Source organism: Haliotis cracherodii, unplaced genomic scaffold (genome assembly GCF_022045235.1).
Source record: "Haliotis cracherodii isolate W230 unplaced genomic scaffold, xgHalCrac1.p SCAF_13, whole genome shotgun sequence".
NCBI classification, from domain to species: domain Eukaryota; kingdom Metazoa; phylum Mollusca; class Gastropoda; order Lepetellida; family Haliotidae; genus Haliotis; species Haliotis cracherodii.
Window position 1 is genome coordinate 36,999,191 of NW_027266268.1, and position 17,485 is coordinate 37,016,675.

The 17,485-nt window shown below is 44.3% G+C and overlaps 1 protein-coding gene across 1 annotated transcript in view; it reads left to right on the forward strand.

Moving 5' to 3' along the window:
• LOC139459898 (complement C3-like) overlaps positions 1–17,485 on the forward strand; it is a 50,199-nt gene that overhangs the window by 29,750 nt on the left and 2,964 nt on the right. Inside the window, exons 21-38 of the mRNA XM_071241618.1 lie at positions 290–392; positions 1,241–1,342; positions 1,797–1,985; positions 2,528–2,603; positions 3,401–3,557; positions 4,166–4,240; positions 4,401–4,581; positions 5,505–5,719; positions 7,106–7,267; positions 8,155–8,327; positions 9,916–10,182; positions 10,838–10,925; positions 11,246–11,314; positions 12,297–12,402; positions 13,929–14,024; positions 15,038–15,121; positions 16,078–16,164; positions 17,238–17,382. Coding sequence (XP_071097719.1) covers positions 290–392; positions 1,241–1,342; positions 1,797–1,985; positions 2,528–2,603; positions 3,401–3,557; positions 4,166–4,240; positions 4,401–4,581; positions 5,505–5,719; positions 7,106–7,267; positions 8,155–8,327; positions 9,916–10,182; positions 10,838–10,925; positions 11,246–11,314; positions 12,297–12,402; positions 13,929–14,024; positions 15,038–15,121; positions 16,078–16,164; positions 17,238–17,382 — 2,375 coding nt within the window. The remainder of the gene's footprint in view (positions 1–289; positions 393–1,240; positions 1,343–1,796; positions 1,986–2,527; positions 2,604–3,400; positions 3,558–4,165; positions 4,241–4,400; positions 4,582–5,504; positions 5,720–7,105; positions 7,268–8,154; positions 8,328–9,915; positions 10,183–10,837; positions 10,926–11,245; positions 11,315–12,296; positions 12,403–13,928; positions 14,025–15,037; positions 15,122–16,077; positions 16,165–17,237; positions 17,383–17,485) is intronic.

The window sequence follows — 17,485 nt, forward strand, 5'->3', positions numbered from 1 at the left end:
TTCTGTGCAGAGTTGCATTTACAAATAACTTACGAATAAGTCACTGTGAAGAGTTGCGTCCCTTGAGAATGCCAGAGATATATGATCGTGAGTTTAATTCCAGATTCGTCCTGGTGGTTTCAAGGTTTGTCAGTACCATAGAGTACTCGTGGTTCTTATCAAAATGGTAAACGTCTTAGACCCGTAAAATTGGGGTATCCTCCCGTTTTAAGCTGACATTCCGTGAAGACACAGGACTACTGTTTAAAGCGGCGTTAATGAAACTCACTCACTTACATTATGTTGCAAGGGTGAGGGGTTGGAGAAGATCCACACCGTGTCTGTCATGCTCGACCCCACAGGCAAGAGGCTGCTGCGAGACACGCCCTACAACTCCTCTTTTGGTCTCAAATGTGCGTACGTCGGTGGTGCTTCTCTTTAGACACTAACTCAAACTTGGAATTGCTCCATCATTTCGTCAACTGTAAACAACAAATTGAATTCTTGTCAGAATCGCAGCTACATTTTAAAATAATTTTGTCTCTCTTGTAGAGAGTTACTGTTATCATCGGGACGGTGGGGTAGCCTAGTGGTTAAAGTGTTCTCTCGTCACGCAGAAGACCCGGGTTTGATCTCCCACATGGGTACAATGTGTGAAGCCCATTTCTGGTGTCCCCGCCGTGATATTGCTGGAATATTGCTAAAATGCGGCTCAAAACCACTCACTCACTACTGTTATCACGAGGATCAAATGAACTTGATGATAACGTGTCCATTCATTGTGTACACAAAGCTAAGATTCGTTTCTCCAAAACAATCTAGAACAATATCCAGATGCTGATATTGATCGTCCAAAATATTATTTCTTAAATCTAAACGATTTGTGTAGTTTGCCATTGGACGAAGTTTGTAGAACTAATGAATATGCCTTCACGGAACCTGAACATGTCATGGGGGGCACGGGTGGCCAAGTCGTCTAAGGCGCCGCGATTCGCTGTGCGGAGTTGCGTCCCTTGGGCACGCCAGAAACCTATGATTGTGGGTTCGAATCCCGGTTCGCCCCGATTATGTTTCTAGGTTTGTCAACGCCATACCCGTGCTCGTGGGTTTCACCGAAGTGGTAAACGTCTGCGACCTGCATCACATCGGGCTTTCCTCCCACATTAAGCTGACACGCCGCGATATAACTGGAATACTGTTAAAAGCGGCGTTTAAACCCAACTAACTCACTCACTCACTGAATATGTCATGACCTTTGCAGCTGAAATAAACAAGCACCAGAGCAAGCAGAAAGTGGAGGTCGACCTGCAGCTCCCTAAAGAGACTATCCCCAAGACAGAAACATGTTCAGTCAGCGCCATAGGTAGGACGATATTCATACTGCTACTGCTAACCCCAGCTTCGAGACTCGTGAAGATCCGGGGTAGAATTGGTCTTCACCAACCCATGCTTGTCGTAAGAGGCGACTAACGGGACCGGGAGGTCAGGCTTGCTGACTTCATTGATGCATGTCATCGTATCCCAATTGCGTAGGTCGATGCTCATGATGTCAATCACTTGATTGTCTGGTCCAGACTTTATTATTTACAAACCGTCGTCATACAGCTGGAATATTACTGAGTGAGGAGCTGAACAACAAACAAACAAATAAAACGACAATATTCTTCGCAAAACAACACATATGAGCTCCCTTTACAGTAACAGCTTGTGTTGACCATATCACGTCTGCATAAACACCTGTGCATTTTAAACGTTACCATGTTCCATGAACCAGAAAGAGATAAAACCGACGTATGGACATTGCCATGTGCTTACAGGAGATCTACTGGGCCCCACGGTAACAAGTGTGATCAAAGGCCTCCACAACCTGCTCCGGCTGCCCACGGGATGCGGAGAGCAGAATCTCATCTTCCTCGGCCCCAACGTGTTTGTGCTGCGGTATCTCAGGGCCGCCAACCGCCTCCCACAGGCCGTGGAGAAGAAGGCGCGGACGTATATCAGAGAAGGTGAGGAGGTGGGTGAGTGAGCGAGTGAGTGAGTGGGTGGATGAGTGAGTTGGTTAGGGTGTGGGTGAGTGAGTGAGTGGGTGAAGGGGGCGAGTGAGTGGGTGGTTGGTTGGATGAGTGGGTTGGTGGTTGGGTGAGTATATGGTTTGGTGAGTGGGTGGGCAGGTTGAATGTTTCTTTGGCAGGCAAGCTGACGAGCGAGCGGTTTTGTTTGGGTTCTGAATGGCTGAAATGAATCTACAAGATGGGTGGAAATTTTGTATGTGCAAGTGAGAGAGTAAAGTATGCTTCAGTAAAGACCTAACACATGGATAACGTTGACTGAATGTAAATAAATGTCCATTTTAGGACCGTAAAAGAGAACGGTGTTATGCCCCTTCTGCACATTCAGGTCAAATTCTGAATCACGATGATGCATCATTCAAAACTCATTCCTTTGATTTAGTTCATCTCAATTCTGTTATTCAGAAACAACAACTGTCCGCACATTGTACAATGGCCATAGTGACTATATTCTGAATCTGTTCATCCCCGTGACACAGGTCTGAATCGCCAGCTGACGTTCAGAAAGCCCGACGGATCCTACGGGACATGGCCCAGCGCAGACTCCAGCACCTGGTCAGTGTCATCACAGTTCATAATACATACAATGATTACTGTTGAAATATGTTCAAAAGGCACACACACGCACACGCACACGCACGCTGGCACGCACGCACGCACGCACGCACGCACGCACGCACGCACGCACGCACACACACACACCTTTTAATCAGTAAATAGACCACCGGCCCAAAATACATCGCGGTTGCTTGCGAGATCTCCTAGATGTTATATTACACCGTGATCTACAGCCAGGGTAAATGAAGAGCCTTATAATTACTACATTTAGGAACAGAATTTCATATTGTGTTGGTTTACGGGAGTATGAACGCTTTGAACCGTACAAGTTAAAATCGTATCACAGAACATGGAATTCCCCACTGAGAATTGAAAACTTTGAAGAGCATTTGTGTGCGTCATGTATATTTTGAATTTAAATTGGAGATAGAAGCCGGAGGCTGACATCCAGGTCGGTAATGCGAATATGTAAATAAATGTATAATGAAACCTTGAGTGAAAAGCAAACGTTAATTTATTGTCCGACATTGCCGATCCTCACGATGGTGGTAAGCAGGGGAGTGAATAGAGAATTGTTCCACTTGGGGATTCCCAATTAAACGTAGTTCCGGTCAGGAATCGTGTTAACGTCAAAAGGTGAAGTTTATACTTTGTAAACGTCACTTTTTGACGTTGTCGAACAATGAACGGGTCATGTGATCAGGAAATAAACCAATCAGATCATCGGAATTCCCTTAAACTTCAAAATAAAAATTTATAACTCCCTAACTGGACGGATCCTTTTGACCTCACAGGCTGACGGCATTTGCCCTGAAGACGTTCACACAGGCGGCGGAGTTCGTGACGGTGGACCCTGTAGTCACGTGTCAGGCCTTCGAGTGGCTGCTTCATAAACAGAAGGAAGATGGCACCTTCATCGAGAACGCTGGGGTCATGCACAAGGAGATGACGGTGAGATGGCGGGGCCAGGAAGGACCCCTCTGATGGGCTAGCCTTCCGTGTAGGATGTCGACTTGCCCATGATCTGTCTGCTAGTTGTAATAAACTGCCGGGCAAAAGAAAGTATACACTTGAAAAAAACACAATACAAACGTTGTATAAACATTATTTGGCTGAACAAATCGCCGTTAAAATTTAAACATAAGGTCCAAAACACAACTATGATACCCGTATCAAATGTTTCACAATCGAATAACCATTTTTCTTGTTTAAAGCCGCTATCAAGTATAGCTGTATACTTTCTTTAAGCCGGAAGTATAGCTCGCTAACTAGTAAATACATAAAATGTATTTATATAACTATGAGCCATGTCAGTGACTTTCTGCTTTAGGGACTGACCCATACCAATTTTTGGTGGGAGTGGTTGGTTGGTTGGGAGGTTCTCCGACAGAAGATCAGGTCAGCGTTTAAATCAAGTAGACAGATATTCGAGACTGGCTGCTTTCAGGCCTTGACGTTTTATGTTTAAAAAAATTGTCCCCGTGAAAAACGCGGCGTTAAAACCAACTTGTCAATGAAATTAGTAATATTTTTTTATGAGTCTTTGTTTGATGTTGCAGGGCGGTGTGAATGGCGACGCTACACTAACAGCCTTTGTGTTGATTGCCCTGTTTGAGAGCGAGTGCATCCCTATGGTGAGGTCCAGGTCCACTAACGGGCACCTGTTACATATGTCCAGTACATAATCTAAAATAATCGTTGGTCCTGCCGAATCGTTGGTATAGCCGAATAACATATTCAAAAACGACGCAGATTCCATGGTCATTTTGTATGATTTTGTAACTTTGTTCCAAGTCTCGGAACTTTTCGGAGGAGATCCGGAGGCGAGCTGTAGAGTTCCTGGAGCAAGAGCTGATGGCTTTGGACCGCCCCCTTGCCGTTGCCATGACAGCCTACGCCTTGACGATGTCCTTGAGTCCAGAGAGACACAACGCTTTTGAGAAAATGAAGGCCATGGCCCAGTCTTCCGTCGACGGTAAGTCACACATATTGACGTTTATGTGTTTCAACCGAGGCTTCATATTATAATTGTCACAAATCAGGTGAAGTTAAGCAACGCCGGTGTCGGAGAGTATTGACCGTGTGACCGCGTTCCGCAGCTTGACTCCTGAGAGTTTCTAGGGCTTCGGTCCTGCCCAACACTGAAGCACATGTAGCCCATGTGGTGTCTCCTTAGGCACATGACTATGTTCGAAATGTGCCTCTGGCCACCAAGCAGTGAATGGGGACCCGGTAGAAGAGACGGTAATGTGGTTGTTAACCTTCTAAAGCCTCACAGGTAGCTTTGGTTGTGTACTCCCAAGGGAGCTGAGAAAGATATCGAGTGCACACTGATCCGTTGACCAGGGTAACAATAGTGTAGCGCTATGAGTATCCACTTTGTGAATGGAATTTGGCGCATTATAATACACATATTATTGTTAATATTATTATAATAATTTACGAACAATTAGAAAAGCGACGTATATGACTGCTGTTAAAAAAGTGAAAATATCTTGAAGGAAAGCAAATGCCAACATGAAGAGTGAGTGAGTGAGTTGGGTTTAACGCCGCTTTTAACAGTATTCCAGTTATATCGCGGCGTGTCAGCTTAATGTGGGAAGAAAGCCCGAAGTGATGATGCAGGTCTCGGACGTTTACCACTTCGGTGAAACCCACGAGCACGGGTATGGTGCAGACAAACCTAGAAACATAATCGGGGCGAACCGGGATTCGAACCCACAATCATAGGTTTCTGGCGTGCCCAAGGGACGCAACTCTGCACAGCGAATCGCGGCGCCTTAGACGACTGGGCCACCCGTGCCCCCTGCCAACATGAAGAAATTACTTGTAAATATAGCGATGGTAACAAATGACTTCGGTCTTCGAAAGACCTTGTTTAAAAGGTTTACCTTACAGGACATACATTTTGGCCGGCTGGTGAGATCGACCACATCGAGGGACACTTCCATGAGCCCCTGTGGTACGCCAAGAGACCCGGGGCCCTGGCTGTGGAGACCACGGCCTACGCCCTACTGACCTACCTGGAGCACGGCTTCATCAAGGAGAGCCACTCCATCGTCAGCTGGCTCATGGGGCAGCGAGAGTCGCACGGCTCCTTCGTCTCTACACAGGTACGTACAGTATAAGTATGTTTAGTTTGTTTGTGTATGCTTTAACGCCTCACATGGACCGGATAATTTGGTAGCTGTACGTGAAGAAAGTATTTTATGAACCCTGTATGAACCGTAATTAGTTCATGAGAAAAACACTCACTCACTCACTCACTCACTCACTCACTCACTCACTCACTCACTTTGATTCAGGACACTGATAGGCCTCAAGGCCCTGTCCTAGTACAGAACTCACTCACTCACTCACTCACTCGCTCACTCACCCACTCTCACTCTCACTCTCTTCTCTCTGATTCAAGAACACTGTGATAGGCCTCTAGGCCCTGTCCGAGTACAGAACTCACTCACTCACTCACTCACTCTCTTCTCTCTTCCCTCTGATTCAAGGACACCGTGATAGGCCTCCAGGCCCTGTCCGAGTACAGCGCTCACTCACTCACTCACTCACTCACTCACTCACTCTCTTCCCTCTGATTTAAGGACACCGTGATAGGCCTCAAGGCCCTGTCCGAGTACAGCGCTCACTCACTCACTCACTCACTCACTCACTCACTCTCTTCCCTCTGATTTAAGGACACCGTGATAGGCCTCAAGGCCCTGTCCGAGTACAGCACTCACTCACTCACTCACTCACTCACTCACTCACTCACTCACCCACTCTCACTCTCACTCTCTTCTCTCTGATTCAAGGACACCGTGATAGGCCTCAAGGCCCTGTCCGAGTACAGCGCTCACTCACTCACTCACTCACTCACTCACTCACTCTCTTCCCTCTGATTTAAGGACACCGTGATAGGCCTCAAGGCCCTGTCCGAGTACAGCGCTCACTCACTCACTCACTCACTCACTCACTCACTCTCTTCCCTCTGATTTAAGGACACCGTGATAGGCCTCAAGGCCCTGTCCGAGTACAGCGCTCACTCACTCACTCACTCACTCACTCACTCACTCTCTTCCCTCTGATTTAAGGACACCGTGATAGGCCTCAAGGCCCTGTCCGAGTACAGCACTCACTCACTCACTCACTCACTCACTTCCCTCTGATTTAAGGACACCGTGATAGGCCTCAAGGCCCTGTCCGAGTACAGCGCTCACTCACTCACTCACTCACTCACTCTCTTCCCTCTGATTTAAGGACACCGTGATAGGCCTCAAGGCCCTGTCCGAGTACAGCGCTCACTCACTCTCTTCCCTCTGATTTAAGGACACCGTGATAGGCCTCAAGGCCCTGTCCGAGTACAGAACTCACTCACTCACTCACTCACTCACTTCCCTCTGATTTAAGGACACCGTGATAGGCCTCCAGGCCCTGTCCGAGTACAGCACTCACCCACTCACTCACTCACTCACTCACTCACTCACTCACTCACTTCCCTCTGATTTAAGGACACCGTGATAGGCCTTCAGGCCCTGTCCGAGTACAGTATCAAGACCTACTCGTCCGTCCTCGACATGACCTGTGACCTCAGGTCCGACGTGGACTCCAGCTTCAAGGAGTCCATCCTGCTGCAGCACGAGGACGCCTTCGTCCTCAAGACCGTGCCCAAAGTACGTGTTCATGGACCAGTGACCTCATTTAGAACTCCCGTGTCTAATGACCTGGTTTCAATTGTATTTCGAACCAAACGGCAGGGATGGGGGGGGGGGGGGGGGGGGGGGGGTGGGGAGGAGGAACAAATTCTTAATCAGTATGATATGAATTAATCTCAGCTCAGATTGTTTGTCTGGATCTATACTTTTGAGAATACATCATAACTGAATAGGTGCACGGATAGCCTAGTGGTTAAAGCGTTCGCTCTTCACGCTGAAGACCCGGTTTCGATTCCGGACATGGGTACAATGTGTGAAGCCCATTTCTTGTGTCCCCCGCTTTGATGTTGCTGGAATATTGCTAAATGTAGCGTAAAACCATACTCATTCACTCACTCATAACATAATAAGAAAGGAACCAAGTGATTTAGAAAACATGCCGGCCATCATCGCAACAAATAGGAACTATATAGCCATTTGGGGCGAAGAAAGCGCAACTTATTAGTGTTTCCTTGTAAAGATTAGGGGACGGTCGGGTAGCCTTGTGGTTAAAGCGATCCCTCGTCACACCGAAGACCCGGGTTCGATTCACCACATGGGTACAATGCGTGAAGCCCATTTCTGGTGTCCCCGCCGTGATATTGCTGGAATATTTCTAAAAGCGGCGTAAAACCATCCCCTCACTATAAAGGTTAGGCTCCAGGTATATACAATTTATTTCCAAAAAAATCTTTATTTCTGTTTAAATTACCACCAAAGACAATAAATAGATCTTAAAAGTGATTTTCTTCTGTGTTTATTCTGTAATGTGTTATGACCGCCCCGTGGTCTAGTGGTACTGAGTGGTAGAGCGTCTGTTCCGTCCAACTATGACTCTTGAATAAATCGGGGGACTGTTTCCGCAGGTGCCGACAGGAGGGAAGCTTGTGTTCGAGGCGGCAGGCACGGGGGTCGGGATGATGCAGGTGGAGGTCAGGTACAACATCCCGGATGAAGACAACAGCTGTCGCTTTGACGTCATCGTGAAAAGTACCCGGCTGTCGCATATGCTGACTCAGTTCTTTTGGCAGAAGGGCAAGTGAGTACCCTGTGTGCGTTCATGTTCGAGAATATCTGCGAAATCGTATCAATATTTGTACTGCGCCGCTTTTACTGTCTGACAATGGTGTCGAGCGCTCTGATTGGGAAATATCACCATGTGCTTTTGTTATGGTTGGAGCTCGGACCAATCAGAGCGCTCGACGCCATTGAGCTTCCGCGACCGACAGCCGCGATTGGGTCAATATTTCGATTACATCACCCGAAATAGGTCATAAATTGCAAAAATGAAGGTTTGTGGTATGCAGGGCGTATGTTGGAGAGGAACAAGGCGTGGATTCATTGCCTTTTAATTTAAACGATACAGTCGATTTCAACTTCGGCCAAGATGGCGAGTGACGTACCTTGTCTACAAATATATATGGGTCCGGTGCTTTAGTAATATCACTCTCCTCCTCCAGGGGCCTGTGGTCCGATGCTGAATTTTCCACCGGCTGCACACGCCCCGTCATTATTAAACCCATAAGTAATTATAAAGGACAGTGTTTGAGTTTGTGTGTTGATAGGTACAGCATCTCTGATTATATAAAGAATTATTTGTTGCCAATACGGAGGCAAAACGTTTGTTGTCAATCGCGATTTGCTAAAATCATGAAAAAATGCCTCATGTGACGAAAATCAACGCCTATGTATAATCTGAAGTAGTGTTGAAATATGTGTTATCATCTTCTGATAACGCGCGATGGAAGCAGTCCAAACATTTTGCCAACTGTTATCATTTGAGCTGTCCGATACGATAAGAGTCATAACATATATGAGAAATAATCGGATTACTAAAATACCATGTTTCTTCTATTTATAATGCCTATAAATAGATTCCTGTAAATGGAAATTTCTTTACAACTAATTCAATCAGTTCCGTTCATGATAATTTATAGGCTCGAGCTCTCTTCTGGAGAGTGGGGCGATGGGTAGCCTATACTAAAGAGTGTAGGACTCGGGTTCGATTCCCTACATGGGTCCAATGGGCCGGGTAAACCAATTTCTGGAGACCCCGGTCGTGATATTGCTGGAGTATTGGTGAAAGCGGCGTAAAACATTACACAATCCTGTACATGTGTAAGGGTTTGTCAAGAATTATATTTTCTAGGGCCGTAAAATTCACCGGTACCTACGATATCATCGATACTGAAGTACACACGATACTTGAACCGGCAGTTTGTGAGATCGCGATACGCTATAAATAGAACAGGAACTAATAGAGTTACCTCCCATAATGGCAGAAGTTGCACAGCGCCACCTGTAAGCATGACGGAACACAAGGACGTGGTAGCTGAGGACGTGCCGACTAACTGTTACACTTAATAACTATCCCTTCATTTGAAACTGTTTTGTTCTTGTGGTTTTCTTTGTTGAAGTTTCGAGATAGCAATAAATAAATGTATGAAGAAAGAGGTCTTAGAGCTGTATTTCAGTTATTTCCCCATTTCGTACAATTGATGTGGTGTATCGTGATATCAGTAGTATCGTCAGTCCGTATCGTGATGGGAATCGTATAGCAAGGTACCAGGTGATACTCAGCTCTATAAGTTCCATTATATCGGCTAAAGCCTTCACCCTTCCTTCAGTTCAGACTGCGAACCGTGTTCCCAGGAGTGTGACGAGGAAGAGGGTGAGGAGGAAGAGGAGGAGGGAGATGATGACATCGAGTCCTTCACCTTCCCGTCTGTCGTACCTCGTATCCATGACAACCGGCGCAAAATAAAAAATAATTACATCGACCACCATGGAAGCCGCATAGGACGGCCCTTCTCTCGCATTGGCAAACCTCTCCACAGACGGGCACGCTCCCTGGTGGCCAGCGCTAGAGTACTGTGCATTGAAGTGTGTGTCAGGTAGGAGTTGTCGCCCTTAGATGCGACAATAACAATACAAGTGTACAAATGTATGTCAAAATCAGGCAGTTACAAAATATGTAGATTCAATTCAGGTTGAACGCATGTAGCTAATTTGTATGTTTGTAACCGACACATTTTAAAACAAACCTTTCCTACTGCACAATAAAATGACATGTTTTCGTACACGAACAAAAGATAGTGTATGAGGTACATACACGTTCTCACATCGACACTGTGAACATCCTACGAACACAATAGTTTGTTATCATCATCATCATAATCATCATCATCGAACAAGAGAGATAGTTCTATGGATATACAACGTATTTATTACGTTGAATGAGACGTTTCGGTGTAGATGCTAACGCCGTTATCCAGCAAGTGATGTACAGAAATATGAAGTAGGAAGGATATCTACATGTGGATAACTGATGTTTGTACAAGAATGAATGAGGATAAATTTATGTTTACACAACATTAGTGAGGATATGGGGAAAGGTGAAGGTCCTGGTCAGCAATTGACTACCAGGTATCCTTCTTTGATGTTAGAATCACAACAACAACGACATAGGTCAAACTGCTACTACTTACTGAACAAGTGTAGTGGAGAAACGCCGAGTGAACTGTCTCATGTTCATACCCTACTCTCCAGGTATCACGGCGAGAGAGAGACAGGCATGTCTGTAGTCGATGTTGGTCTCTTTACTGGCTACAAACCCGTAGAATCCGATCTTAAAAACGTAAGTAATTCCAGTTCTTTTATAATAAAACCCGTATATACCATATATATGTACCATATGTCTGTGGCTATATACCAGAAGTCTATATATGAAATCAACTAAGTCTAGCTCTATTCACGTTATCATGAGGAATCATGTTTTTAGAGGAGAGAAATGTATTGTGTAATTGAAGATGTCATAGTTTAAAATCTAATATACGATAATGCCCATTGCAATATCTATAACTTAACTGTAATTTCATTTTGGCTTTATAAATTAAGCGAAAGTAATCTTATGTCCTGTATAGGGAATATGTTGATGTATTTAATTATATATTCCAGTTGATAAACAAAGGCAAGATACAGCACTACGAGCAGTCTCAGAGGTCCGTCATATTCTACATGGAGGAGGTAAATAACACTTTGTATTCGTCGTATACGAGTGTGCGAGTGAGCTTGATTTAATGACCATTTATACAAACCTTAAAATATACGTGCGATATAGAACTGATACGAGCATTAACGTCGATACAGAGGCTTCTGGTAGACACGCATACGTAACAGAGCTGCAAACACAACATAATAACGATAACGTATTCAAGTGAGTTATTTTCCATTACGCATAGTCAGCAATATTCAAGTTAACACATGGCGGCCTGTAAACCAAGTCTGTTTCAGGCAAACCGATGGTTAAGGACACGAACAAATAGCCACGATGACACATAATCAGGTCAAATAATCCACCTTTCCCTAATCTCATTCTAGTCGGCTCTAAGAGCGTCAAAGAGTAATGTTTCTTCTTTGAACCTGAGTTTGCATTCGTGAAGTCCCGTGCCATTCCGGGACAAGCCGAAAGAAGACTCGTGCTCCACTCGAAGGATTCCATATACAGGGCGTATTACTGACGCGCATTCTGATTGGCTTGTGCTTGTTCGATTCATGGCGGCGATCGAGAAGGAGTCAGTTTTCTTATTGGCTACGGAAAAATGCGATTGGTAACGATTCATGCTTCGTGTAATACTAGCTGAAATGTGTTATTATATTCGAAAACATAAACAGACACATTACAGGTTTGTAAAAAGTTCGTTCATTGGAAGTAATACGACAACAGTCTTATGACGTCACCAGGTGTTCACAGACCTGCTGTTGTGGAACAGGGACTAATCTTTGATGGGCATTTAGAAGTGATACACATAAGGAAGAGAATTTATGGATGTCAATTTCTTTATTATGAGGAACACAACGTTTCGAAGTATATGCTTACTCCTTCATCAACCTGAAGTTGACATCCTTAAATTCTCCTCCTTAGGGACTAAAGGACCGGGTCATTCAAGTAAAAAGCAGAGCTGAGTTGATATAGATAACAGTGTTGTTGATGCTCTTTGTGATCCAGATATCTCACAAGAAGAACGAATGTCTCAAATTCCGAGCCAAACAGAGTCACATGGCTGAAAACATCCAGCCAGCTAAAGTCCAGGTGTACGACTATTACAATCCCGGTGAGTTGTTTGTTTGTTTGTTTGTTTGTTTGTTTTTACAACGGTCGGGTAGTCTAGTGGTTAAAGCGTCAGCTCGTCATGCCGGGTTCGATTCCCGACATGTGCACAATGTGTGAAGCCCATTTCTAGTGTCCCCCGCCGTGATATTGCTGGAATATTGCTAAAAGTTGCGTAAAACCATACTCACTCACAATTATGTATCTACTAATCATTATCAAATGGTGATGATACCAGGTGTTCGTGAGAAGGTGGGGGTATCCAGCCCCACCGGTGGCACCGTCACAGACCATACTCACTCACTCACTCACTCACTTACATATCACTTACAGTGATACCAATTATAACGGCGGGCGTTACTAAAAACGGGCACGATATATTGACACCATTTTTGGAATTGAATGGGGTGATTAAAGAACGCTACTAGACTAGTCTAGTCAACCACCCAAACCTATCAATAGTCAGGCCCCAAAAATAAGTTGCGTGTCAGTGATCCAGCCTGACCAACCATTGAACCAGCGACACGCCTGTTTGGTTTTCTTCTATATTTGTAGCAATATGTATACTATTTTTTGACGATAAAGAAATATAGAGACATAACTCATGACCTACTAACCAGTCTTCTCAAAAGTTCATGACCGCCTCCGTGGTCTACTGGTAGAGCGTCCGCCCGGAGAGCGGAAGGTCCGGGGTTCGGTCCCCGGCCGCGTCATACCAAAAGACGTTAAAAGATGGTACTTGTTGTTACCCTGTCTGGCGCTCGGCATTAAACAAGGACTGATCGGCTTGGAGGCAGTATACTGTGTCTGAGTGAGGTATTCATGTTAAACTGTGGCATGGTATCTCAGTGAGCTAGCACTATAAATCAGCATCAGTCCGGACTAGTACAAGCAGCCACACACACACGTGCATGCACGTCGCTATATAAGTGCAATAATCTTGGACGCAACGTTAAACCTCATTTCACCTCACCTCAAGAGTTCATATTACCGGAAACATATCTGTTCTTTTACACAGAATTGTTCACGTTTTGGCAATAATAAACGAGGGTTGAGTTCTGAACCTCACATATAAAGAATTGCGTGACGGTGAAATATTTGGTTTGGTATCCTGAGAGTGATAGCTGGGTTTTCTAATCATGTAACCTTGAAATGGTTAACACTTTGTATTCCGAACGACAGTTAAGAGATTTACGACCGATTCCGTCAAAATCATCGTCCATCTCGCTTCAGTAGGATAAACACATGAAACAGACTTGAAAGAGACTTCCCATTTCCCACTTCCCATACAATCTCGGCCATCTATTGGACATTACAGAGTTTTCGTTTGTTCAGTTTTCACATTTTGAATCTGTATTTTGCCATAAAAGTTGCTTTCTGATTGGCTAATGTTAACTTTCTGTCAGTCATGTCATTGGAATGTGACTAGTAACGGGACCTTCTCGGATCTTTGTTTTGCGGTAGCGAGAGGTAAGATCTGATTTAAAGAAATTGAGTATTTATTTAACGCTATCACCTTGCCCTGTTTAGATGAACGGTGCACGAAGTTCTACAAGCCTGACAACGCCAGCGGCCAACTTGCCAACTTCTGTGACAAACAGAAGAAGATATGTCAGTGTTTGGAAGGTCAGTATGAGAACGGGACGGAATCCTCTTAGTCCGGACACCCCGATATCCGGACATATTCTATTCAATATGTATATTTATGAGCAGATGCCTCAGTAACAATGAATCTTAAATGAGGATATAATCCGGACGTCGTTGAACCTTGAACGGTTCCGTCCGGATATTGAAGTTCATAATGGTCGAAATAACTTCACTGACACCGAACAAGCTTTAATATTAATTTATATCATTAGTTGTGAATGAATCTTTATCAGATGAGAAAATACTCTTTGTATGTTTGTAAATCATGAAGAAATTCTGACTTCACGTTAGTTTGTTTGTTTCTTTCTTTGTTATTTAACTCTGCACTCAGCACAATTCCAGCTTTACGGTTCGTTAATAATCGAGTCTGGGCCAGACTATCCAGTGATTAACATCATGAGCATTGATCCATGTAATTGGGATACGATGACATGCATCAACCAAGTCAGCGAGCCTGACCACCCGATCCCATTAGTCGCCTCTTACGACAAGCAGCTCCAATGTAAATGTGTAGATCTACAAGATTCTTCTGTCTTGCCTCATCCCATGAGCAACACAGAACGATGTACAGAGAGGCTATTCATTGTACACGTATATCTACATGACACCAAAACAGATATCAAAACTGTTGTCGATATTGTCCGGTTTGACTCTGATATGATTTCAAATGACATAGACGGCGAGAATGGGTTGCTGAAGACCTATTCCACCCCGGATCTTCACGGGTCTCACGTTAGTACGTGGATGGAGTAACGTGTTCGGCACTTTGGGACGACAGGGGAGTATGTATGAGCTAATTGCATCTTAAAACGGTGTTTTGGTTAGCTCACGGCTCACGGCTCACGGCTCACGACCGTGCAAAAGGGACAGGTAGTTAGGGACCTTTGCAATCCACATTTAACTGTGTCATTTAGGGATTCCGTGTACAACATGATTGGTAAGATTATCTTATTCCTTGATGAAGTATGTAATCCCATAAGAACTCTCACCAGGTCGCTGTGGTCGTTGCGAGGAGGTCTGGTATGGGAAGAAATGGACCACCTACGTGAATTACTCCTGTCAAAACGCCACAAACAGTAAGTTCAATGTTCACAACCTTTGTTATTGATTTATATGATTTGTTTGTTGTTCAACGCCGCGCTCAGCAATAGTCCAGCTGTCGAAAGCGGCCCTTAACAACTTCTGACCAGACAATCCAGTGATTGATCAGTACCGATCCACACCACCGGGATGGATGTCACACAATCAACCACGTGACCGAGACTGGCCACCTCACCCATCTTACGACCATCATAGGGTGTTGCGGGTTAACCCGGAATTGGGGGCGGTCGGGTAGCCTTGTGGTTAAAGCGTTCGCTCGTCACGCCGAAGACCCGGGTTCGAATCCCGACATGGGTACAATGTGTGAAGCCCATTTCTGGTGTTCCCCGCAGTGATATTGCTGGAATATTGCTAAAAGCGGCGTAAAACCATACTCACTCACTCACTCATCTCATTAACCCGGAATTGATATAATCACTCATTACGACATCATAACTGCATGTGCATCTTGCTAATGATAACCACCTGAAATAAATGAAAATAAGTAACTATGCATTTTCAATGCATTCAATTCACATTAAATTCACTCGAACAAATTCGAAAAAACATAGTGATCATGACATTGTAAAACTATAGGAACATTGCAAGTTACAATATTTCTTTCGGTAGATGGAAGCTTAGACTTGCCCAAGTCTCTTAGGCAATAATTAGTAGTCAAATCATAATTTCTAGACTCTGTAAATAATAAGATTGTCCCTATAAGAGACTGGAGTCTTAGTCCACATATCTAGACTTGCATATAAGAGGAGAGATAGACTACACATCCATGGACTTATCTTTCAGTACAGCTTTAGCAAGGCTAATGAAAGTTAGATAATCTATATTCTATATAAAACTGTATGTATTAATTATTGCACTAATCTCTACTGCAAATCAAACATCTGCTATTCAATATGAACGGTTGGAAATATTGTTGTCACTCATATTGCAGTTTTGTTGGTGAAAATTCTGGACCATGACGTTGCGAAGGCGGGTTTCGAGCGCTACCTAGGTGTCGTACAGCAGGACGTGTACCAAGGTGAGATAACTCCTGTCCAAGTTTAGAGATACTGCCCTTATCGTGTACATTTTTAGAGAAAGTTATTTGAGTTTTATGCTCCTTTGGAATGTGTTTTAGTTATTTTACGGCGTGTCGCTTAATGTGGGAGGAATGCCCGATGTAACTTTGTGAAATCCACGGGCACGAGTATGGTGCTGACAAACCTAGGAACATAAACAGGGCGAACCGGGATTCGAACCCACAATCATAGGTTTCTGGCGTCCCAAAGAAACGCAATATCGAAGTGTGGCGCCATCCGTACGTTTCAGAAAGCATGTGAAAGGTTTCTGTTTGTTCACGGTAGGTCCAGAGTATGGATGACCACGAAACTAACAGTGTGGACAGTCCAGTAACATAATTGCAATACATGAACAGATCGTGAAATACGCAAAGAGGCTTATTCCATTGAGTTAATACTTTAATTCAATGTAACGCGTGCAAGGAGGCTACTATTAAGCCAACACACATGCAAGACAGCTTGGGCTTCCAAAATGTTCATCTACCCATTGATAAAATCTACAAGCAGCTATCATTGTAATATCATAATAATCAGATCTTTTTTTTCTCTGTGTCGACATCTGAAAACACTTCAACGAAACTCTTAGAACCTGAAACCTGAGTTAATTTTGACTGCCAATCAAATGTCAGCTTTATAAACGTCATCAACTTCATGTTTTTGTTTTTACCACTTCGAATCGGAAAGTTCGTTCTAAGCAAAACAAAACAACCACAGGACACACATATAACCTTGACATCACACCACGTTGGTTGTAGAAACGACAGGATGTATAATATCCACAATATATACGGCTTTAAGTATTTGCATTCAGAACTCCTCGATTGTATTCGTTTTCGAGTTACAGAAATGGGATATGTTTGTCTAATTGCTTCGCTCACTCGTACCGATACTTTAGGAGCCTCGAGGGTTACTGACTGATTAGACAATTCAACTGGCGCGACCTCCTCTGGAGGTGTACTCAGAACTTCACTCCAAGGGGTATAGTATCAGAGTAAAGGCTCTGACGTTACTGAGATTGTGACCATTGTTTCAGTTGGCCCCCGCCAGGTGGAGCCACGGACCAAGGTGATCCTGCTGAAGAGGGCGTCCTGCAACTGCCCAGGGTTGGAGAAGGACAAGGTCTATGTCATGATGCTGAGGGAACCTAAGAAGTTTGTCGACGTCGAGGGGAACGAGGTGTAAGTTTCAAATTATGTTATCTCGTAATATTTGCCCTTACTGCATATCATTCATTCCACCATTTCAAGTTTGTCTGGGGACGGTTATGGTTTTTTGCATGCA